The sequence below is a fragment of the Myxine glutinosa genome, chromosome 5, assembly GCF_964187855.1.
Source record: "Myxine glutinosa chromosome 5, kmMyxGlut1.1, whole genome shotgun sequence".
NCBI classification, from domain to species: Eukaryota; Metazoa; Chordata; class Myxini; order Myxiniformes; family Myxinidae; genus Myxine; species Myxine glutinosa.
The window spans coordinates 36,140,032-36,165,728 of NC_136265.1; the positions used below are offsets into that span (position 1 = coordinate 36,140,032).

General features: G+C 47.5%; 1 protein-coding gene across 2 annotated transcripts in view; it reads left to right on the top strand.

The window, feature by feature from the left end:
* The window catches only part of LOC137427702 (divergent protein kinase domain 2A), a 46,394-nt gene that overhangs the window by 5,153 nt on the left and 15,544 nt on the right, over nucleotides 1–25,697 (top strand). Inside the window, exons 1-3 of one of the 2 annotated variants that reach the window (XM_068117380.2) lie at nucleotides 2,082–2,288; nucleotides 20,067–20,361; nucleotides 24,986–25,327. In XM_068117380.2, the coding sequence (XP_067973481.2) occupies nucleotides 20,095–20,361; nucleotides 24,986–25,327 (609 nt within the window). In that variant the 5' untranslated portion in view covers nucleotides 2,082–2,288; nucleotides 20,067–20,094. Of the gene's footprint in view, nucleotides 1–2,081; nucleotides 2,289–20,066; nucleotides 20,362–24,985; nucleotides 25,328–25,697 lie in introns of those variants that run through there. The other variant, XM_068117379.2, reaches the window with a different exon arrangement.

The window sequence follows — 25,697 nt, forward strand, 5'->3', positions numbered from 1 at the left end:
GCAGTGACACACACCATGATGTACCATTGGGATTGTGCAGAGTGCAGTTACACGCCCCATGATGGACCATTGGGATTGTGCAGAGTGCAGTGACACATACCATGATGTACCATTGGGATTGTGCGGAGTGCAGTTACACACACCATGATGTACCATTGGGATTGTGCAGAGTGCAGTTACACACCCATGATGTACCATTGGGATTGTGCAGAGTGCAGTTACACACCCATGATGTACCATTGGGATTGTGCAGAGTGCAGTTACACACCATGATGTACCATTGGGATTGTGCAGAGTGCAGTTACACACCCATGATGTACCATTGGGATTGTGCAGAGTGCAGTGACACACACCATGATGGACCATTGGGATTGTGCAGAGTGCAGTTACACACCCATGATGTACCATTGGGATTGTGCAGAGTGCAGTTACACACACCATGATGGACCATTGGGATTGTGCAGAGTGCAGTGACACATACCATGATGTACCATTGGGATTGTGCAGAGTGCAGTTACACACACCATGATGTACCATTGGGATTGTGCAGAGTGCAGTTACACGCCCCATGATGGACCATTGAGACTATGCAGGGTGCAGTTACACATCATATTATAAACCATTGGGATTGTGTAGGATGTGTTCAACCCCTGTCACTCAGCTCGAACTTGATATCCGTATTATTTTGAATCGTTGATTACTTTTAACAACCCCCCTCATTGACCCCCACTGTTGACGCCAAACTTGTATTTTTTGGATCAACACCAAACAGTAAGGTGGTCAAGATATTATGTTCAAGGCCCAGCCATGCAAACCTACCACCAGGTGGGTTTACTCATTCTGTCATCCTTCGGAGGTTGGCAAAGTGAGTACCAGCTTCCTGGGAAGAATGAGCCACTCAAATAACCTGCGTCGGAGTGGCAACCCGTCCAGCCTCGGCAAACTTATGTGTCTGATATGGTGAGGATAGAAAGCCAGGAAGACATCAACCATTACCATAATCATCACCAACCAGGAAATGAGATATTTAGGTGTGGGTTCATGTGAGTCGTCCAGAAATATAGGAAAGGGGGGAAAAATGTTATTTTCATTTTACTATATCAAATATATATATATATATATATATATATACACTAGCAGAAGTACCCGGCATTGAGGGGAGGGGGAGGGGAAGGGGAGGGGAGGGGAAGGGGAGGGGAAGGGAAGGGGAGGGGGAGGGGAGGGAAGGGGAGGGGAGGGAAGGGGAGGGGGAGGGGAAGGGGAGGGGGAGGGGAGGGGAAGGGGAGGGGAAGGGAGGGGAATGGAGGAGAGGGGGGAGGGGAGGAGAGGGGGGGATGGGAGAAGATGGGGGAGGGGAGGGGGGAGGGGATGGGGGGAGGGTGAGGGGGAGAGGGAGGAAGAGGAGGGGGAAGGGGTGTGGGGGAAAGGGAGGGGGAGGGATGGGGAAGGGGAATGGGGGGGAGGGGAGAACAGGGGGGAGGGGGGAAGGGGTGGGGGAAAATGGAGGGTGGAGGGGGAGGGGGAAGGGGGGAAAGGGAGGGGTAGAGGGAGAGGGAGGGGGAGGAGGGGAATGGGGGGAGGGGAGGTGGGGGGAGGGAAGAAAAGGGGAGGGGGAGGGGGAAAGGGCAGGGGGGTAAGGGAGGGGGAGGGGAACGGGGGGGAGGGGAGAAGAGGGGGAGGGGAGAAGACGGGGAGGGGAGAAGAGGGGGAGGGGTGGAGGGGGAAGGGGAGGGGGAGGGGAAGGGGTCGGGGGGAAAGGGAGCGGTAGGGGGGGAGGGAGGGGGAGGGAGGGGGATGGAGGGGAGGGAGGGGGAGGAGGGAAGGGGAGGGGAGGGATATAGATGGTTACTGGCAATTGATCACATCCACAAATGATGTAATCCACACAATTTATGTACTTTACATAACGTTAATAGGAATACATGGCCGTGTAGATGGGAAATACAGTTTGTTTGAAATACAGTTTGAAATACAGTTTGTCTCATCTTCTGTCTCTCGCTGTCTGGCCCTCGCCAGACGTTGTTGATTGGCGTTTAGACGTGCCGTTCTCTCATCTTCTGTCTCTTGCTGTCTGAATCTAGAGACACGTTCTTGATTGGCTTGTCGATGGTGAAAAGTATCTTCATCGGTTACATGGAGTCTCCGATCAGCGATTTTCCTTGCTCGGGAGGTTGAACTCGACAAATTTCTTTTCTTCGGTGCCATTGCCTTTATCACAGTCAGTCTTCGTCAAGATTGCAACTCTGCGTCATGCCGTGGGCGTGGCCAACGTGGCCTCATGTACCCAGGTGATTGGCTAACTCGAGCTCGAGCGAGCCATAATGCGCTACGTTATGGCTAAAAATATGGATCTAAAGATGCAAGAAAAAAAAACCTATGTGGTGTGAATGGCAATGTTCCTCGCTGAAATGTGAAAAAACGCAATCGCTTTTCGCTCTGAATTACGTGCGAAGGCGTAACTGTGAGATTATGGCGGCAAGGTTGGAACATCACGTGATCGCTCTGAGCGAATCGGCGCGCTGCTCTGCCACCGGCTCAGATTCTGTGTATAATATTCCTCGCTGAAATGCGCTGAGGTAAAAATATGGTTAAAAAAATATGATGAAATAATTTTTTTTAGGTCGGCCATGTTCTTCCCAGGCTCAATGGCCATGTCTATGCCAAATATCAAGCACGTGAGCCTCACCGTTTAGGAGTCTATCGGTAACATTACACACACACACACACACACACACACACAAACTGTGTTTTATATATACTAGGGCATGCCCGTACGTGGGTGCCCGTTCCGTGGCAAAAAAAAAAAAAAAAACGCTACCCGTACGCTCTACCCCCGCCCGTACGCCCGTACGCCCGTAAACAAAAAAAACAACGCTCTTCGCTTCCGCCCTTCGCTCTGGGAGAAATAATGCGCATAAGAAATGGAGAAATTATTATTTTCTCCGGAAGAAATCGAATTACGAACCGTAATGGCGCACGCGCTCGGCTCGGCTCGCAACAACGCGTTCTGTGATTGGCTGCCGGAAGTGAAGTCTGCACTGTCCGGAAGGTCGCAAATCGCAGTTACGATGAATCGCAAATTAGTTTTAATTAGTTTTAAAACATAGTTTAACGCCAACATAGTTTGCAAACGTGAAATAAATGAATACGCTCTCAAATGTGCCGTCCGAGGCAGAGTCTGTTCGCCACGTTCGGCACACGTGATAGCTCGCTGCTCTCTGATTGGTTGAATCGTTTTTTGGACATAGCTCGGTAACTACTTGTCCGATTAATTTCAAACCTTGAAAAGGCACATCCTCGGGTCCCCAGCAATATACCTGGCAAGTTTCAAGTATATCGGACCCGTGGTTGTCGAGAAACAGCGGTCACAGACAAACAGACACACACACACACACACACACACACACAGAGATTACTGGAATTATAGATAGATAGATATATATATATATATACAACAACAACAACAACAACAACAGGCATTTTAAGACCATTTTCCCTGCGAGAGCGGGGGTTAGCCTTGCGGGCCCCATGACAATCTTCTCCATTTTTGCCCTATTTTCTGCATCTCTCCTTGTTAACCCCCGTCCTCTACTTCCTTCTACATTCATTTCCATCACTCTTCTCAACCAGTCACTTTCATCCTTCCTCAACACATGACCAAACCATCTCAACCTGTTCCTCTTCACAGCATCAATCACAGGCTCTATTCCCATCATCTTTCGCAATTCATCATTTGTCTTCCACTCTCTCAACGATACTCCGCACATCCACCGAACCATTCGCATTTCCACCCTTTCCAGCCTTCATTGCTGCTCTACGTTCATTACCCATGTCTCACTCCCATAAATCATAACACTTCTCACACATGCAGCATACACCTTTCCCTTCAGCTTCAACAACACTCCCCTCCTCATCAGCACGCCACTCAGTTCCCGAAACTTCTTCCAGCACATCTCACTCTCGCAACTGTGCCGAGTCTGATCCACCTTCTCCATTCAGCATGTCTCCGAGGTAGCAAAATGTTTTCACACCTTCCAGCTTCATGCCGTCTCCAAGATCCAACTCAACATTTCCTCCATCTGCAGCTCCCTCTGTGGACACCATACATTTGAATGTAGCTGCCACACTGGTGAATGACCCTCTCAGACCACTACATTTTTGATGAACCCACTCAGCGCACATTGTACATTGAATGGAGTTCACTCCGACACCCTTCCTGCACACAGCACATGGCCACTTCCCAGTTCTTTCCACCTCACCACATGCTTTACCACTTGCCATCACCTTCGTCTTTCCTATATTCACCTTCAGACCTTTTGTCTCCATACATTCCTTCCACTTGTTCATCTTTTCCTTCAGTCCATCCATACTTTCCGCAATCAACACCAGATCATCTGCATACAACAACTCCCATGGTAAACCCTCCTTTACGTTCTGAGCCAGCACCTCCATCACTGCTACAAATAGTAGTGGACTTAGTACCGACCCCTGAAGCACTCCCACCTTCACCTCAAACTCACCACTGTTCCCGTCCTTCGTCCTTACAGCTGTGCGCGCTCTTTTGTGCATTGCCATCACGACTCTGATCAACCATTCCTCCACTCCTAACTTCCTCAATGCCCATGTCAATACTTCGCGTGGAACCCTATCGAATGCTTTCTCCAGATCAACAAACGCAAGAAACAACTTCTTCCTCCTCTCCATGTACTTCTCCTGCAACTGCCTCACAATAAAGAGCGCATCTGTCATTCCTCTTCCTGGCATAAATCCAAACTGCATTTCCTCGATCTTCACCTTCTTCCTTATCCTCCTCTCCAACACCCTTTCCAATACCTTCATTCCATGCTCCAATACCTTTATCGTTCGGTACGAGCCACACTCCAGAGGGTCACCTTTCCCCTTGCATAGAGGGACGAGGGTACTCAGTTCCCAATCCACTGGAATGCGGCCTTCTTTCACCACCAGATTACATATCTCTGTCATTCTCTTCACACCCCAACTTCCTGCTGCCTTCAACATATCTCCCACAACTCCCATCGGCCCTCCCGCTTTTCTACTCTTCATTGCTTTTATCGCTTCCCCAACTTCCTTCTCAGTTATCTTCTCTGCCGGTCCTAAAACTGGGTTACTCTCTATGTTGCCATCCCATTCATTCTCTGTATTCAACAGCATTTCCATATATCTTTTCCATCTTCCTTTAATTCCATCTGGGTCCACAACGATTTGTCCCACTTCATCCTTCAAGCAACTCACCCCCATCACATCATACCTCTCTTTCGCTATCTGCTTTGCAATCTTGAATACCGCTCTCTGACCCTCTGCCGAATCCAAGCGTTCTCCGAACATTTTCTTACATGCCTCCTGTGCCTTTGCTACCTCTTTCTTTGCAGCCTTCTTGGCTGCCTTATAACTTTCATGCTCTGATTTTTCTGCTCCCGTACCCTTCACCTTCTGCCACTCCTTGAACTTCTTCCTCTTCTCGTCAATCCTCTTTCCAACTTCATCATCCACCACCATGTTTCCGAGTGCCTCGGTGGTACTTTTGTCCATCCACATACCTCACCAACGGCTCCCAACAGACTATCTTTCATTGACATCCAACCACGTTCAAGCTCAACCACATCATCCTCTACCCTACTCAGCCTCTCTTTTAATGCCTCCATTACTGTCACCTCTTTCAACCTCCACACCTTCATTCTCGGTTGGTACTTCACCCGCCGAGCTCTCCTCGCACCTTTCACCCTTATGTCGCAGACAACCAAGTGGTGCTGTGAAACAGCCTCCTCCCCCGGGATCACCTTTGTGTCCCGGAGGTGCCCCCTTTCTCGCCTACACACCATCAGGTAGTCAACGGTTGTCGTCGACCCACCTGATGTGTATGTAACAAGCTTATTATCCTCTTTCTGGAACTGAGTATTACAAATCAACAAATCAGCTCCATCAGCAAACTCCAAAATCCTTTCACCTTCTCCATTTCTCACACCATATCCGTAACCCCCATGAACTCCCTCAAAACCGTCCATACTCCTTCCCACATGTCCATTTAGGTCTCCTCCTACCACAACAACTTCCTCATCTTTCATGTTTTCCATCAGCTTCTCTATCGCACACCAGAACGTGTCCTTCTCTTCATCGCTTCGACCAACCTGCGGAGCATATCCCGAGATGACGTTCACCAAGAGCTTTCCAATCATCATTTTCACCATCATCAACCTATCTCTCACTCTAGTCACACTCACCACACTGTCTACAAACTCCTCAGAAAACAGGACACCAACACCATTCACGCCCTCCAGGCACCCTTGCCACACAAACTTGTATTTCTGTCCCTGCCTACCCTTCACCATTCTCACACCACTTCCCTTCCATCTCGTCTCTTGCACACAACATATGTCCACTCTTCTTCTGACCAATACTTCCACCACTTCTCCTGATCTCCCTGTCATTGTCCCTACATTCCATGTCCCAAACCTCAGAAACCGATCTCCACTTCGGGCTGTACCCTGCCCATATGTAGTTGTAATTGTCATGGTTCTCTTTTTGAGGCAATGTTTTTATGGCCGGATGCCCTTCCTGACGCCAACCCTCTTAGTCGCCTCTTATGACACGCAGGGAGACGGTGTACCTATTCTCATCTCACACGCAGGGTACACACCGGGATAAAGCTTTGAATAAAACCAAACGGGTTTAATCCCGAACAAATAAACGGAGAATGAAATCAATAATAACTATATACAATAAAGTAAAATAAATCCGATGAAAACTAAGGCGTCGAGTCACGAGCACAGACGGGGCGAGGGACACAAAATGGCGACTTTTCTCTGGTGGCAGCGGTTGAGAGGATGGGCACAGAGCAGGCGATGAGAGGATGGGCATGGAGCAGGCGATGAGAGGATGGGCACGGAGCAGGCGATGAGATGAGCAGGACGACGAAGAGCTGATGAGGAGACGAACAGGACCATCAACAGGCAATGGTGGAGGATGATAACACCAAGGCCAAAGCAGGCAGGCAGGATGACCTCCTTCAAGCTCTCCTTCTTAGGAAGACCAATCTCCTCAGAATACCAGTTCTCACCAAAAACGTGAGCTCCTCTCCTCAGGCTCGCGGTACAGTTAATTCTCCTCAGGCTTGGGGCACAGTTAATTCTCCTCAGGCTCGCGGTACAGATAATTCTCCTCAGGCTTGCGGTACAGTTAATTCTCCTCAGGCTCGTGGTACAGTTAATTCTCCTCAGGCTCGCGGTACAGTTAATTCTCCTCAGGCTCGCGGTACAGTTAATTCTCCTCAGGCTCGCGGTACAGTTAATTTTCCTCAGGCCTGCGGTACAGTTAATTCTCCTCAGGCTCGCGGTACAGTTAATTCGCCTCAGGCTCGCGGTACAGTTAATTTTCCTCAGGCTCGCGGTACAGTTAATTTTCCTCAGGCCCGCGGTACAGTTAATTCTCCTCAGGCTCGCGGTACAGTTAATTCTCCTCAGGCTCGCGGTACAGTTAATTCTCCTCAGGCTCGCGGTACAGTTAATTCTCCTCAGGCTCACGGTACAGTTAATTCTCCTCAGGTTCGCGGTACAGTTAATTCTCCTCAGGCTCACGGTACAGTTAATTCTCCTCAGGCTCGCGGTACATTTAATTCTCCTCAGGCTCGCGGTACTCAGGCTGTAATACTGTTTGTTTAATTTAAAGTTGATAACTGATTAAAATCCTTAGAACACACAGAACACTTGTTCGGTTTCGCTACCGTGTGAATAAGTTTGTGTTTATTTAAAGTTGAAAACTGATTAAAATCCTGAGAACACACAGAACACTTGTTCGGTTTCGCTACCGTGTGAATTAGTCTGTGTTTAATTTAAATTTGATAACTGATTAAAATCATGAGAACACACAGAACACTTGTACGTTTTCTCTCCCGAGTGAATTAGTCTGTGTCTATTTAAGGCTGATGGACGACTAAAAACCTTAGAACACACGGAACACTTGCACGGCTTTCCCCGTTGGTTGTTATCTTCATTCGCGGGTTTCAGCAGGTGTGACGGGGTCCTCCCACAACTTGATGTATTCACCTCCATTTGATCCTTTTGACTTGATGCTGATAACCACAAAATCCTTACAACGCTTGTGCTGATTCTTCACCAATTTTGTCTCAATGTGGACGAGTGTGCAAAATCCGCACGACACAATGAGCAAGTGTTCAACTTCTCCCCAGTTTGCCCTTTGTGTTGTTGAAATAAAACTTCAAACACTTGAGACTGGGCTCAAGTGACTTGTTGACACCCTGGTCGATGGGCCTTTCACTTCGCAATCGCAGTCGATGTCTTCTTCCGCCTCCTTTGTGGTCTTGTATCCTCTGCTCTTTCCATGCTTTGTGTCTCCCATGAGGTTTCTTATTATTCTCCTCGTTCAATAACCAAACTCCCGGCTGTCCGGGATTTATTTATTTATATATATATATATTTATATATACACACACCACGATTCTGAAACGTGAGTCCTTTTGGATACACAAACTTCGGACAAAAGTCCCTCATGGCATAAATTTTGATGACTAAAGCATGTTCCCACATCAACCCAATCAAATTGTTAACCGTAACCCATTCATTCATTCATTCATCATTCATTCATTCATTCATTCTACCTTTATATGTCATATATATAAATATATAAATATATTATATGAATATAAATGGGATATGAATATATGCTTGTGTGTTTATGTATGTATATCTCTATATTTGTATATGCACGTGCACCCTAACTGTAATGCAAACGGTCACTTCCGTTGAACTTGGGGCTGGTGAGTGAACTTTGGCGTGACTCTTCCTTCTGTATGCATTTTCTACACACATCACACATCTCACACACATATCACCATACATACTTGACTGATATACATGCCTGCTGTTTTTGTAGACTCAGAAAAGACCTTTGTTGGTCGAAAGCTTGTCGACAATTAAAGATCGACGTCCTGAAGCTACGTCCGCGTCTTATTTAATCTAACGATTATTTATTCAATACAAATGAGACGCCCTGCTCGTACTTTGGAGTTTCTACTATTTCTTACAGTTATATATATATATATATATATATATATATATATATATATATATATATATATATATATATATATATATATATATATATATATGTGTATATATATATATATATATATATATATGTGTATATATATATATATATATATATATATGTGTATATATATATATATATATATATATATATATATATATATGTGTATATATATATATATATATATATATATATATGTGTATATATATATACTGTATATATATATATATATATATGTATGTATATATATATATATATATATATATATATATATATATATATATATATATATATAGTGAAAATATACCAAAGTTGAACCCGGGAGTGATGCTCGCTTAAACCACTGAGGGGCGTCTATAAGACCTGGGACATCCACGACGCTGAGCCACTCCTGTGACATTTACTATGACATTTAGTCTTGTAGTCTTGAATGGTACGTACCCGCACATATATGCGAGACTCGCTTGCTTTGACTATTATTATCGGTCCTTTCTATATGATGCCAAGATCCTGATATCTATTGCATGATTGTCTTTTTACAGGATGATGCCAAATATCTAATTGTGATTAAACCTACCTATGGGACAAAGTTGTGGACCTGATTGATTTCCACGACATTTAATCACAATTAAGATCTACGGAAATGGCGGGACACAAGATGATCAATGTACCGACACTCGGCGCCGACCCACAAGCTGAGGATTCGGGCTCGGAGTTCACTCACTGGCTCAAAACGCTGGAGAACCAGTTCGGAGCCCAGGATACCGTTCCCACCGCTGAAACGAAGCTGTCTGCGCTGCAGACCAAAGTAGACCACCGCGTCTACAGGAGCATCGCACGATGTACGACGTACGATGCCGCAGTGGCAGAGCTAAAGCGAATTTACATTAAGAAATGGAGCGTGGTGTACAACAGGCATATGCTCTCAACGCGGCATCAACAGCCCACCGAGACGATCGATCGCTTCGCCCAGGAGCTGCGACACCTCCTTGTGGACAGTACTCAAGAGGTACGGACACACGAGCAAGTCCAGGACGATCTTGTCCGAGATGCTTTTGTCTCTGGGATCAGCTCTTCGATTTTGAGGCTCAGACTTTTGGAGACAGCTGACCTGACGTTCGCGGAGGCACTACGGGTGGCCCACGTCTACACTGAGGCCCGGGAACAATCTACCGCCTATGACCACGCACGAGTCGTTGCGGGGACTTCTCAACTCGCGCGACCGAAGAGGGCTACCGCCGAGGATACGGGTGCGGACTCGACTAAGGCCAAGCCCCTGGCCGCTCCCGAGGTGGACCCGGATTCCGGCCTGGCAGCAGCTACAGCAGCCAGGCCGAGGCCTGAACAAAACGCGATGTGTTACTTCTGTGGCAATCGACAGCATCCCAGGTCGGCGTGTCCGGCTCGGGAAGCAATATGCCATTTGTGTTCTACTAAAGGACATTTTGCAAAAGTCTGCAAGAAGACCGCGCGGGGCACACGAGCTCGCGCGACCTTGAATGGGCTTATCGCCGAGCCAACGGACCGAGCACAGAGCGGGGCGCCTCACCCGGCTTTGATGAGCGGTCCTCCTCCTCGTGGGCCCCTGTCTGCACGCTCGTCCTTGGTGAGATACAGCGGGCCGCCAAAACAAATGGTGCGAACACGACCGGCCGCGGAGCGACCGTCCTTGACTGGCATCCGAACGCCCTCCTCAAACAAACGACAAGCTTCTGCTTTGAAAGCTCCTCTTGCTTTGCGGCAAACGCTGCACGTGACACGAGCGCCATCCGACGGCAGCTCGTACGAACTACACGCTCTTGCTCCAGCACATGAAACTGCAGAGGGCTGCGATCCTTCTCGCGTGACACGAGCACCATCTGACGGCTGCTCGTACGGACTACAAGCTCCTGAAGCTCCAACTATGCCTCCGGAGGCCGCTCGAACGACCGGAAAACTGCAGCCGGCGTGGGCTCCACGCGAGAGAAGCGATCTTTTCGCCCGGATGGCTCAATACCTGCCGGATCTTCCGGCGGAAGCCGCTCAAACGACCGGAAAACTGCAGCCGGTGTGGGATGCACACGCGAGGCGCGATCTTCTCACTCGGACGGCTCAATACCTGCCGGATCTTCCGGCCTTGCTCAGGCCATTATGCCGCTCATGGTCGAAGGCATTTTTGCACGGGCCTTAGTCGACACGGGGTCTACGGATAGTTTTATCGATCAACGACTAGTGCGTCAACATGGGTGGCCGGTCCTCGGGACTACACGACGGATCTTCATGGCCTCCCAAGGACTTAGGCTCAGCACAAAAGGGGAATGTCGATTGAAACTTGTGATAAAGGGACGCATGTTTCCAGATGTACATCTCATGGTCTTGCCTGCATTATGTGCTGACATTCTGTTGGGACACGATTTTCTTAAGCGACATGGACGTTTGGAAATGGAATTCGGTGGGACGGACACGCTTGCTGTGTGTGCACTCGCGAAAATGGACATTGAGCCTCTTTCGCTGTTCCCCAACCTGACCACTGACTGCACTCCTGTAGCAGTAAAATCACGGCGCTACTCATGAGCAGACGCGCAATTCATTGCGGAGGAAACGGCCCAGCTCTTAATGGACAGTATTATCGAACCTAGCCGGTCGCCGTGGCGGGCCCAGGTCTTAGTGGTGCGAAGTGAGGCCCATCGCCGACGCATGGTAATCGACTACTCACAGACGGTTAATCGCTTTCCACAGCTGGACGCCTACCCCTTACCGGGGATGGACGTGCTAGTACGACAGGTGGCCCAGTACTCCGTCTACAGCACTATCAATCTGCGTAGTGCGTATCATCAGATCCCCATCTCTAGGGCTGATCGCATCTATACCGCCTTTGAATCGGGTCAAAGGTTATACCAGTTCACCCGACTACCTTTTGGGGTGACGAACGGGGTCGCCTGTTTTCAGAGGGCTATGGACGACCTCGTTACTAAGGAGAACTTGACAGATGTCTTTGTATATCTGGACAATCTTACGGTTTGTGGGTATGACCAGGGGCATCACGATGCTAATCTGAAGCGCTTCCTCGAGGTCGCGCAGAGGTATCGCCTAACCATGAATGAGGCTAAATGTCGTTACTCTCTACGCATGGTAGATCTTCTGGGGTACACCGTGACCCATGGCTCTGTCTCTCCGGATAAGGAGCGCCTGCGACCTTTGCTCGATATGGCTCCGCCTAGCGATCGGGCTTCGCTGAAGCGCGCTCTCGGGCTGTTCGCCCACTATTCGAAGTGGGTGCAAAATTTCTCCGCGAAGCTCCGCCTGCGACACGTTCCCCATGAGCCCGGCCGCCTTGGTGGCCTTCGGGGGCCTTAAGGCCGACATCGCTGGCGCCGCTGTGGCGACGATCGACGAGAGCGAATCTTTCGTCTTAGAAAGTGATGCCTCGGATCATGCGATAGCGGCGACTCTCTCCCAAGGGGGGCGCCCTGTGGCTTTCTTTTCGCGGACTCTCACCTCCGCTGAGCGGAGGCATTCGTCTATCGAAAAGGAAGCGTACGCGATCGTCGAGTCGATTCGGCGATGGCGACCATATTTACTCGGGCGATGCTTCCAAATCATCACGGACCAACAAAGCGTTGCGTTCATGTACGACACCTTACATGCTCAGCGTATTAAGAATGAGAAAATCACTCGCTGGCGTATCAAACTCGCCGACTTCTGCTACACCATCAAATACCGCCCGGGGAAGGATAACCTGGTCGCCGACGCCTTATCGAGGCCGGCTACGTGCGCGGGAATCGTAACTTTGGAAGGACTGCCCGCTTTGCACGACACTATGTGTCATCCAGGGGTGGCGCGTTTCGCTCATTTTGTGCGTAGTGGTAATCTGCCATACTCGATTGAGGACATCTGCCGGATCTGCCGTGACTGCGCTATATGTGCGGAACTCAAACCGCATTTTTACAACCCTCCCATGGGGACGCTGGTTAGAGCTACGAGACCGTGGGAGAGATTGGCGATGGATTTCAAAGGACCGCTGCCGGTGTCGAGTAACTCGTTATCTGCTCACTATCGTTGATGAGTACTCGCGATTCCCTTTTGCTTACACGTGCGGGGATATGACGGCTGCCACGGTCATACGGTGCCTGCAGAATTTGTTTTCTATGTTTGGGTATCCGGCCTACGTGCATACCGATCGGGGTGCGGTGTTTCTGTCTCAGGAGGTGAGAGGTTATTTGCTCCAAAATAATGTCGCTTCGAGTTACACCACACCGTACAGACCCCAGGCGAATGGGAAGATCGAACGCTTCAATGGGATTATATGGAGGGCCGTCATGCTAAGCCTCAGGACCCTCGGCCGGGGCCTCGATAAATGGGCTTGGTCGCTACCTGCGGCTCTGAACTCGATCAGGGCTCTCCTATGTATGGCCACCAACCAGACTCCTCACGAAAGACTGTTCCACCACCCTAGAAGCTCGGGTAGTATCCGATCTTTACCCAGCTGGCTCGCTGAGCCGGGGCTGGCCTATCTCAAACGAGCGGTTCGCACAAGCAAGTACGACCCCTTAGTAGATAAGGTGCAGGTACTCCAGGCTAATCCCGAGCATGCTCGTGTGATGACGGCAGATGGACGTGAGTCCACTGTCTCCGTACGCCATCTCGCGCCATGTGGGGTCATCAACCCTTATCGGGATATCGACGAACCGATCTACGAGTCTATGGACTCTACCGAAGCTTCCTCTATGGAACTTCTGCCGTCACTTCCGTCGTCACCTACACCCCTGCCTGAAGGCTCTGAGGTGCCCCCTCCGACACCTGCCTCCAGCGGCTACTCCGAAGCAGGGGACTCCGGGCTTGGGGATGCCGTACCCGGTAGTTTCCGGACATGAGCTGGCAGAGTAGTTCGCCACCCCGACCGCTACGGGTGGACCGACTGACATGGAATGACGTACCCCAATCAATTAATGCTGACGCACGCTTGAGACCTGCCTAGCGGCAGTATAGTTCTAACGGCGGGGAGAATGTAGTGAAAATATACCAAAGTTGAACCCGGGAGTGATGCTTGCTTAAACCACTGAGGGGCGTCTATAAGACCTGGGACATCCGCGACGCTGAGCCACTCCTGTGACATTTACTATGACATGTAGTCTTGTAGTCTTGAATGGTACGTACCCGCACATATATGCTAGACTCGCTTGCTTTGACTATTATTATCGGTCCTTTCTATATGATGCCAAGATCCTGATATCTATTGCATGATTGTATTTTTACAGGATGATGCCAAAGATCTAATTGTGATTAAACCTACCTATGGGACAAAGTTGTGGACCTGATTGATTTCCACGACAATATATATATATATATATATATATATATATATATATATATATATATATATATATATATATATATATATATATATATATATAATCGTTAGATTAAATAAGACGCGGACGTAGCTTCAGGACGTCGATCTTTAATTGTCGACAAGCTTTCGACCAACAAAGGTCTTCTTCTGAGTCAGCCCCAAGTTCGACGGAAGTTTTTCGGGTGACTTCCGGACGACTTCCGTCGAACTTGGGGCTGACTCAGAAGAAGACCTTTGTTGGTCGAAAGCTTGTCGACAATTAAAGATCGACGTCCTGAAGCTACGTCCGCGTCTTATTTAATCTAACGATTATATATTCAATACAAATGAGACGCCCTGCTCGTACTTTGGAGTTTCTACTATTTCTTACAGTTATATATATATATATATATATATATATATATATATATATATATATATATATTGTTACGGACCGCGGATTAGATGTTATTTTGACCGAGCGGTGGTGTAACCGCGGCCGAACAGTTATTCCCCGACTAAAACCCGATTCAACCCAAACGTTGGCCGTATCGCGCCACAGCTACTCAATTGGGAAAACTCTAAAGCGACCGAATGCAAAGAGGAAGAAGACGTACAGAAGAGTAACGGGATTTATTATTTACCCACACAAGCAAAAAGGAGCAGTCACGATTATTTACAGGGACATGAGACGCAGGTGACACAGTGAATTCCTTATACAAGCTTAATTACCTACCCAGGACAGAACAAACAAAGACACTGACTCACGCGGGGAATTGCAGAGTGGATTGCTGGAAGGAGGTGTGTGGCTGGAGGGGGGGGGGGGGGGACGGCACGGAGCTGGCTGGAGCTTGATCCCGCACGGGACGTCGGGCTGGACCTCGACGGCCGCTGATGCCACCGAGCCTGTCGTGTGCACGGAGTCACGGGTCGGAGCTGCTTGTCTCAGTAAAAGCGCATCTGCTCTGGCGACCCAGCTCTTTCTTTGGACTCAGTAAAAGCGCAACTCTCTGACGACCCAGCTCTTTCTTTGGACTCAGTAAAAGCGCAACTCTCTGACGACCCAGCTCTTTCTTTGGACTCAGTAAAAGCGCAACTCTCTGACGACCCAGCTCTTTCTTTGGACTCAGTAAAAGCGCAACTCTCTGACGACCCAGCTCTTTCTTTGGACTCAGTAAAAGCGCAACTCTCTGACGACCCAGCTCTTGTCTCCTCCCTCCTTGTCTCAACTGCTTGGGAACGCCCCGCCGGCGGGTTATATAGGCCCCGCCCCTCAACCTTTGCGAACTTCCCCCAAACGCTCTTCCTCCGCCCTCTCAAGCCAAACCCCTTGTTCATGGTTGGTCGAGTGGGGCTGGCTCACTCCTCCCCTCTCTGACGAGGTGGGGACCCGCCTTTCTTCCCCAACCCTGCCTCGTGGCCAATGGTGGTTGAAGAAAAACTGCCCAAAATGCAGTTGGCCATCAAAATGAAATGAATGGGGACCTATTCTTATTTCACTTGGTACAATGGAGTATTTAAGTTAATGGGAGACACAGCCTTACCCTAAGACACATAATAAGATATAAGCTATCGAACAGGGTCATTCTATGATTGGCTGACGTGTATGCTTATGGACTAATTACCGAGACGCCCTTTTTACCTTTATACAACTCTGGAGGCAAGAGGGGCCATATCCAACCAATGGTACACAGCAGTTTACCACAATCCAATACACACAATCAAAAAAATGCCATCCTCATATCCGCAACAATATATATATATATATATATATATATATATATATATATATATATATATATATATATATATATGGCTTGAGATCCCCTTCCCCTTTTGTGCTTTATTGCTGTTCTACCAATTACCAACTATAACCAAATATATGCTCTGTCTTGATTGATTGCTGTATCCTTTCAATCTTTTTTCCTTTTATGTCCTTTTTGAGCTTGTTATATCCTTCCTCTGTGAAAGACCAATTGTTTTCCCTTCCATAGCCTTGGGTGCAAGCTGTTGTTTTTCTAGCCTCCCACAAAACTTTGTCAACGACTATCCACTCCCTTTGTAGTTTCCCAACCAAGCTTCTATGAGCAACATGTTGCCTCTTATCAAGGCTTACCCATGAGTGGCCTTGGATGAACACACCGTCTCTTTGTCTTGTGAGCTAAGGCCACCCCCAATATTCCCTTTATAAAATGAAGCTTGATCGAATTATTTTAGAGCATTCAGCTGGGAAGTTGGTCTCTGTGAGCTTATTCGTCTTCAGCATCTGCTTTCCACAAGCTTGTGTATAACGAATCCAATAAATATATCAGTTGTTCCTTCTCTCAGTCATGGTTCCTTCTCTTAGTCTCGAGTCCTAAGTCAACGAGTCCCGTCATATATATATATATATATATATTGTTGCGGTTGTGCCATAAATGCAGACTCCCTATAGTCAATTGCACGACAACATGTAGCCTGCATTAGTCAGTTATGTCTTATTGAATGTAAAGATTAGCCCTTTCCCATTGAGTCGTAAAAAAGACCAAATATGCGTTGAGTTAGGCAGAATCTTCAAACCCTCGTTGGTTAAGGGAAGCCATTTTTTAATGAGCAGAAAGGCGTGGCCAAAAGCATGGCCCACTTGAACAATGGCGAGCCAGGAACCCGTCACCATGATGCGACAAGCCTCAGCCAATGGGAGGGTCTGGAACATTTTGAAGGGCGTGGGCAGTTCTGATAATAGCCCACGCGCAGCGCATTATGATTCTCTTGCTTTTTGGGACTTCATCGAGGGACGCACCTGACCTCTCTTGCTTTTCCATTGCGCCCACGAGGAGACCTCTCTTGATATTACGCCGCGCACACGAGGACAGTGCTCTTGCCTTGGATTTCGCCAGGTGGACGACACCCTGCTCTGAACTCTTTTGTTTTGGCTCCACCAGACGACACGTGTTTTGGCCTTTGTTCAATGCCCGACACCCATCGCTCTTTGCCGATCTTTTGCGCCATCTGGCTGACCTGCAAGCGTTGGCCTTTCGACACAACTCACCTGAGCTGAGGTTGTCTGCCTGTGTGGCAGCTCGTCCCACCTGCGCTGAATTTACCTCATCCAGGCTGCACGTCACGATCGAACTACGAGCCGCGCACACCAGACCACGTGGTCACCAATGAGGAATCCTAGCATGTACATTGGTACGCCTTTAACTAGTGTATTTTGTCCCAGTGTGTGTGTGTGTGGTGTGTGTGTGTGTGTGTGTGTGTGTGTGTGTGTGTGTGTGTGTGTGTGTGTGTGTGTGTGTGTGTGTGTGTCAGAGTGTGAAGGCACCACGTCGGGGTTATTATTAGGTAATAATTGATAAGCTGTATGTTCGTCTCTGTTTATCTGTGCCTTCCAAATAAAAGGCTGTACATTTTGTTCTTACTTTCCAACCTGTTCGGTACGTCTTTTCTCCATTGGCCTGGCATCATCCGGGACCGAATTTGGCTAGACTCAGGTCCATAAATCTCGTGGGGGTAACGCCACTTTCCACACCGTGCAAAACCGCTCGGCATCCATAAGGTGTGAGAAAGTGAGGGTTCGATCGCGCAGTTCTTCGGCATGCGCGTGCACCTTGACCCGTGCATCTTGAAGGTATTCGTGATTCTCCGGTATTAACCGAGGGGAATCACGCAAAAAAATTGTTGTGCAAGAAGGGGGTTTTGAAACCGGCCTCCGCAACAATATATATGTATTTTTTACTTGCAAAATCGAAGATTTTTCAAGTATATTGGTCGGTTGTGTTTGTGGTTCTGTCTGTCTGTTTGTTTTTCTGTCACTGGTCTACAGGTCACAATTTTCAACCGATCTTCACGAAACTTCACCAAATGGTAGAGTTGGTCAAAAGCAAAAGGTCTATTGTTTTGGGGGTCAATAGGTCAAAAGGTCAACATAGGCCAAAGGTCACCAACTTTGCTAAATTTCTAAAATCCTCAATTTTCATCCAATTGACTTGAAATTTGAAGAGGACTTGCAAATCTGGTCAATGAATTCAACCACCAAGTATTCTTGAGGTCAACATAGGCCAAATGGTCAACATAGGCCAAATTTCTAAAATCCTCAATTTTCATCCAATTGACTTGAAATTTGAAGAGGACTTGCATATCTGGTCACTGAATTCAACCACCAAGTATTCTTGAGGTCAACTTAGGCCAAAAGGTCAACATAGGCAAAATTTTCTAAAATACTAAATTTTCATCCAATTGACTTGAAATTTGAAGAGGACTTGCATATCTCGTCACTGAATTCAACCACGTATTATATTTTAGGTAAACACAGGCCAAAAGGTCAACATAGGCCAAATTTCTAAAATCACCAATTTTCATTTGATGGACTTGAACTTCTAAGAGGATTTATATATATATGGTCACTGAATTCAACCACCATCTATTTTTGAGGTCAACATAGGCCAAAAGGTCAACATAGGCCAAATTTTTAATATCCTCAATTTTCATCCGATTGACTTGAAAATTGAACAGCATTTGCACATTGAGTCACTAAATAGGGAAACTAACTATTTTTGAGGACAAAAGGTCAAAGGTCAACTCAAGGTCTACCTTCCAAAATCATCATTTGTCATCTGAAAAATCGTCACTTTTCATCCTGTTGACCCGAGCTTTGATCAAGATTGTAAATTTTAATCTTCATGAAATGGACAATTTGCTGTATCATTGGAAAACTTTTGAGGGGGGGGGGGGGGGGCGGATTTTGCAAGTATCGTGCTGCACATGACGTCTTCTTGTTTTATTAGTAATTTTATATACTAGGGCATTGCCCGTACGTGGGTGCCCGTTCCTTGCCAATGCCCGTACTATATATATATCTAAAATTATATCCCCCCCCCCCCCCTCTATTTACATGAAATGGTTTGGTCCATTCGCAACGACCACAGAACCCCCCCCCCCCCCCTCTATTTACATGCAATGGTTTGGTCCAAAGCGAACGGTTTGGTCCATTCGATGTGATTCGATGATTCGATGTGAATGGTTTGGTCCATTCGCAACGACCACAGAACCCCCCCCTCTATTTACATGAATGGTTTGGTCCATTCGCAAAGCCAAAGCGAACGACCACAGAACCCCCCCCCCTCTATTTACATGAATGGTTTGGTCCATTCGCAAAGCCAAAGCGAACGACCACAGAACCCCCCCCCCCCCCCCCCCCTCTATTTACATGAATGGTTTGGTCCATTCGCAACGGCAAAGCGAACGGCGAACGGCTAAATCGCCATAGCTCGGTAAGTACTTGTCCGATTAATTTCAAACCTTGAAAAGGCACATCCTCGGGTCCCCAGCAATATACCTGGCAAGTTTCAAGTATATCGGACCGGTAGTTGTCGAGAAACAGCGGTCACAGACAAACGTACAGACGTACAGACGTACAGACGTACAAACGTACAGAGATTACTGGAATTATAGATAGATATATTTTTTTTTTTTTTTTTTTTTTTTTTTTTTTTACATGTACATACTTGTAGAAATATTTAATTTTTTTTCCCCCTTCATCATGTTTTTATTGTCAGTATCATTGTGTATCACAACTTTGTGCTGAGTATATTGTTAAATATCCTGCTGTGGCACAGTTTCATTGAGACATGTCGATGAAAAAGATGCTGGATTTGTTAACCTGAATTCCTTTTACAATTTATCACCCCAGGTGTAACAGGTGGAGGTGATGCAATATCATGGCCCTGTGGTGCTGCCCTCTTCACCGCCGTTTTCTTCGTGTTCCATGTGGCTTCTACACCTTTCTGGTCGTCGTGACTGTAGTCTGGGCCATCCTGTCCATGATCGTTGGCTTTAACAACAATCTGGAAGATGCAGACTTTCTTGGGCTCCCTGCTTGTCCAGCCTGTTTGGGCACCAGCTGGTGTCATCAATTTTTATCTGGTCATTTGAGGCTGAACTTCTGGTGGCGACTGAGGCTTCTCAATTTTCTGAACCACAAACAGGTTTGTGTGTGCGCATGAGTGTGGTTTGCATGGTGTGGCAAATATTAACAAGGGAAAAATAGTGCCATCGTGAATAGTTGTCTTGCCTCTCAAAGAAGCTTCACTCGTCATTTTGTTTTATGGGCGTATCAACAGGTATAGACAAGGAACGACAAGGAGCGAAGTTGGCCAACCAACCATATGGTTTTTTTGGGGGGGTTTTTTTTTTGGGATACAAGATCGACGCTCGTGTAAGAGCAAACATTAATCACACAAAAAGTCAAACCGACACATAAAACACAAGACAAAGGGAGCAGGAGACAAGATGGAGAGAGAGAGAGAGGGAAGCACACAAGTACAACAGCAGAGAACAGGGACATCGGGAGATCTGTGGGAGGGAGAGGGCTTGGGGGGAGGAGGCATGGGAAGGGGGGAGGAGGCATGGGAAGGGGGGAGGAGGCATGGGAAGGGGGGAGGGGGGGAGGTAAAAAACACATGGATATTGCTAGGACTTCCAGGAAAGAAGTCGGAATTTCAAAAAAGTGGATCTGGGGTGAATTAATGGGGGTAGAAAAGATCAAGGTTTTGGATTTTTTTTTTTTTTTTGTATAATGAATCGAGGCCCGTGAAAGAGCTAACATTTACTTCACAAACAAATCAACCAGACAAACAAAATACCCAAAAAGAGGGAGCGGAAGACAAGATGGGGAGAGAAGGGGAAGCACACAAACACAACATCCGAGAGCAGGGAGATGTGTGGAAGGGAGAGGGCCCGGGGGGAGGAGGCATGGGAAGGGGGGAGGAGGCATGGGAAAGGGGGGGGAGGGAGAAGTATAAAACACAAGGACACCAAGTACTTCCTGGACAGAAGTTGGTATTTCAAAAAAGTGGAATTGGGGTGAAATTAGCGGGGGTAGAAAAGATCAAGGTTTTGGATGGGGGAAGATAAGAGATGGTGGTGAACAGCTGTTTTAAAGACTTGGAGGGTGGAGTGGGATTGAAGAGAGTGAGGGAGTTTGTTCCAGAGGCGGGAGAAAAGAGGAATGAAGGAGTGAAGGTGAGCAGAGAGCCGAGATTTCGGCAGTTTAACCATCAGAGGGTTGCTGGCAGATCTTGTGCGACCTGTAGGAATATTTGGGGGACAGAGCACAGAGAGAGCTGGGGGAGCAAGGCCGGAGAGGAGTCGGTAGAAGACAGAAAGACCACCTACCTGCCTGCGGTGAGTGAGTGAAAGGCCCTCAGAGATAGCTTCATCGCGGGAGATTCCAATGATTCTGAATGCTTTGGTTTCAACAGCGTGAAGGCGAGCTAGGTGTGAGGCAGGAGCACCAGCCCAGAGGGGAGAGCAGTATTCCATTGAGCTGCGGATGAAAGCCTTGTATGTGGTGAGGAGCTCAGGTGTGCCAAGAAAAGACTTAGCACGACGGAGGATGCCCAGTCGGCGACTGGCTTTGGAGGCCAGCTTGGAAATGTGGTTTTCCCAAGAAAGATCATGGCAGATAGTGAGACCCAAAAGCTTGAGTGACAGAACTTCTTGGAGAGGATTGTTGAGAAAGTAGATGGGAGGGTTGTCCAGTCGATCTTTTCGGAGAGACATAGTAAGAGAGTGAGATTTGGCAGGATTGAAAGACATGTTCCACTTGTTTGACCAGTCTGTGATTTTGTCCAGGTCTTCAGAGAGTGAGGAGGCTGCAGACTGCCGATCTGAGGGAAGAGGAATGGAGCGGCAGAGAGTGGAGTCATCAGCAAAGAGATAGAGAGGATTTTCCAGAGAGTCAGAGAGATCATTGATAAAGACCAGAAAAAGCACAGGGCCCAGCACACTTCCTTGGGGAACTCCAGCCTGAACAGGAAGGGGAGATGAGAGAAATCCATTCAGGGCCACACGTTGACTACGACCAGAGAGGAAGTCCGCAAGCCATGCATGGAGCTTTCCATGGATACCATAGGAGGAGAGTTTGGTGAGCAGAGCTGGGTGCCAGACCGTATCAAAGGCCCTTGATATGTCAAGGGAGACAGCTCTGATTTCCTGTTTGGCATTGAGGACCTCCATCCATTGTTGAGACAGCAGAAGCAGCATGTCCAGAGTAGAGTGACCTGGTCTGAGGTCTGAGGTCTTCCTGGTTAAGGAAGAGGAAGGGGGAGCATCGGATACAGAACAGGGGGGGGGGGGGGAGCGGTAGGGTAAGATGTGGAAGAGGAGGAAGAGGTAGGGAGAGCTGTTGAAGGTGTGTCAGAGATTACAGAATAGCTTGGAGAAAGGGAAGAATGGGGCAGACAAAAGGTTTGATGGTGATTGGGTGAGGCGCAGTGAGGTGTTATTTGAGGAGGGGGAAGAGTGAGGCAGAAGGTTGAGGGAGAAGAAGGTGAAAGTTGGAAGGGGGAAGACGCGGGGAGGACGCTTTGAGGAGGAGGGGTGAGAGGGGAGTCTAGGAGGGGAGGAGTGAGGGAGAGTCTCGGAGGGGAGGGGAGTGGGGGGAGTTTAGGAGGGAAGGGGCAGGGGGGGAAGATTTGAAAGGGATGGGTGGTGGGGAAGATTTGGGGGGGAGGGGCAAGGGGGAAGATTTGAAAGAGATGGGTGATGGGGAAGATTTGGAGGGAAGGGGTGAGATTGGATTTTGAAAAGTGTACGATTAATGGGAAACGAACATTTATTGCAAAATGAGTTTCTTGAGACATTCGAGTCAAAAATACATTTGAGGACGCTGAAGGATGGGTGGAGCTCTGGAGAGTTTAGGGAATGAATGAAAGATGCACTGTAAGAGAGGGAATTTTTTTTTGGAATGAATAGATTTGGTGAGCAAGTCGAAAGCATCCTTTTATAGAAGAAGAAGAAAAAGGTGTTATAGAATATGACAAAATAAAGTTCTTCAGGGGACAGATGAAACTTTTTTAACAACGTGATCACGTGATCACGAACAACGTGGTCGAAGAACGAACGAACAAATAAGAACGAACAAATGGATAAGAACAGGGAAGGAATTTTTTTTTTTTTTTTTTTTTTGAGATTTTAAAACAAGGAAGTATGGGGTGAAAAGACCGTGAAAAACAGAGACCGAAAGTAATTTGCAGCGCGATCGAAGAACCGCTGAGACAAAACAAAAGCCTCAAGCCAAGGGCTGACACGGTAGCCTACTAGCACTACACTAGGCCTCAGAATACACGATACGAAAAAAACGACGATTCTGTACACAGGTATGAAAAACCAACACCAAGAAACCTATTAAAGTCACCCCAATAGGTACATACACCGAAAGAAAGATACAGATTCGACAAAAACACAATTGTGAAAAATTACTTAACTTCGAAAGCGTGCGCGCGGGGACAGCTTTGAAGAGACGTGATGGGGGAAGACAAGAGATGGTGGTGAACAGCTGTTTTAAAGACCTGGAGGGAGGAGTGGGATTGGGGGAGTGAAGGGAGTGAGGGAGTTTGTTCCAGAGGCGGGAGAAAAGAGGAATGAAAGAGTGAAGGTGAGCAGAGAGTCTTGATTTTGGCAGTTTAACCATAAGAGGGTTGCTGGCAGATCTTGTGCGACCTGTAGGAATATTTGGGGGACAGAGCCCAGAGAGAGCTGGAGGAGCAAGGCCGGAGAGGAGTCGGTAGAAGACAGAAAGACCACCAACCTGCCTGCGGTGAGTGAGTGAAAGGCCCTCGGAGTTCGCTTCATCGCAGGAGATTCCAATGATTCTGAACGCTTTGGCTTCAACAGCGTGAAGACGAGCTAGTTGTGAGGCAGGAGCACCAGCCCAGAGGGGGAGAACAGTATTCCATTGAGCTGCGGATGAAAGCCTTGTATGTGGTGAGGAGCTCAGGTGTGCCAAGGAAGGACTTCGCACGACGGAGGATGCCCAGTCGGCGACTGGCTTTGGAGGCCAGATTTGAAATGTGGTTTTCCCAGGAAAGATCATGGCAGATCGTGATACCCAAAACCTTGAGTTCAATTTGAAGTTCAAAAATTCAAATTCAATTTAAAAATTCAAAAATTCCAAAAAAAATTGAAATTCAAAAAGTTCAAAAATCTGCTTATTCAATTTGAAGCCAATACTGGACCCTGGTGTTGGGCTAGCGGCTAGGGTGCCGGCTTAGGATCCAAGGATCCTGGGTTCGAATCCCGGTCGATCGCTGAATTAACGCCAGGGGGGTTGACTCAGCCTGTCATCCTTCTGAGGTCGGCTAATTGAGTACCAGTTCACTGGTAATTCCCTGTTTGTCGTTAAAGGCGGCAAAAAGGGTTGGCGTCAGGAAGGGCATCCGGCCGTAAAACATTGCTTCAAATAGGGGACCGAAAAACAACAACAACCACGGTTCCCGAAAAAGGCCAACCCCCGCTTCGCGGGGAAAAATGGCCTCTAAAGGTGGTTATTTTTTATTTTTTTTACTGGACCAAGTAGAATCTTAAACTTCATAATTAAGTGAGTGCAAACAGAGAGAATTGTCAGTTTAGGAGACCGTAGCCACCACCATGGGATCACAGCATGAGACTACATGTTTTATGCTTCGTAGATGGGATGGCCATTGATTAATTTACTCTATATACAGTCAGGGATGTTGGAAAAATTAATTGTGAGGAAATCATGTAGAGATTACAAAATGCAATACTTAAGCAAAGCTATGAAGTAAAAAAAATTTTCATCCTTTCCAGGTGTTTTTTGGACAATTCCTTGATGCCAAGCAAGGGTGGGTGTCAGTTGTCTTCAAACGTCTCGCGTCGGCCGACGAGATCTTGGCGCTAGACCAGAGACTTTGCCATGAGGCTGGACTTCCCGGACACTGCAATGTATCACGTGCGGTGAGATTCTCCGAGAAAGACCGGGCAATTCAACTGAACACCGAAGCTGCAAGTGGCTGGTCTGATGCATTGAGGTGCCCATCACGACGACTGCTCCAGCAGTTGGCAAAAAGACATGGCGAGGATAGTGTGGTTTCAGGCCTGGCTCATTTTACCTACACTTTGAGGCTAAACCCAGAGCCAGTCATTCTTCAGGTGGGAGATGGGGGAAGATGTGATGTGATGGAAAATGTGATGGGGGAACACATTTTGGGGAATGCAGATGGTTAAAATGATTTTGGTATCGTGATAGCTGGTCGGCCTGAGATAGAGGATGTGTATATACTGTCCATATATACAGTCACGTGAAAAAGTAAGTACACCCCATGTAAAGTTTTGACTTTTTCAACATATTTCAACATACAGCTACTTGATCTTCATTTCAACAATATTGATAGATAAAGGTGATATAATATAACAAATATCAGGAAACATTTACATTTTGTAGCCCATTGTATAATTTAAATAAACATAAATGCAAATTTCGCATGTGGAAAAAGTAAGTACACCCCGACATTTATCACTA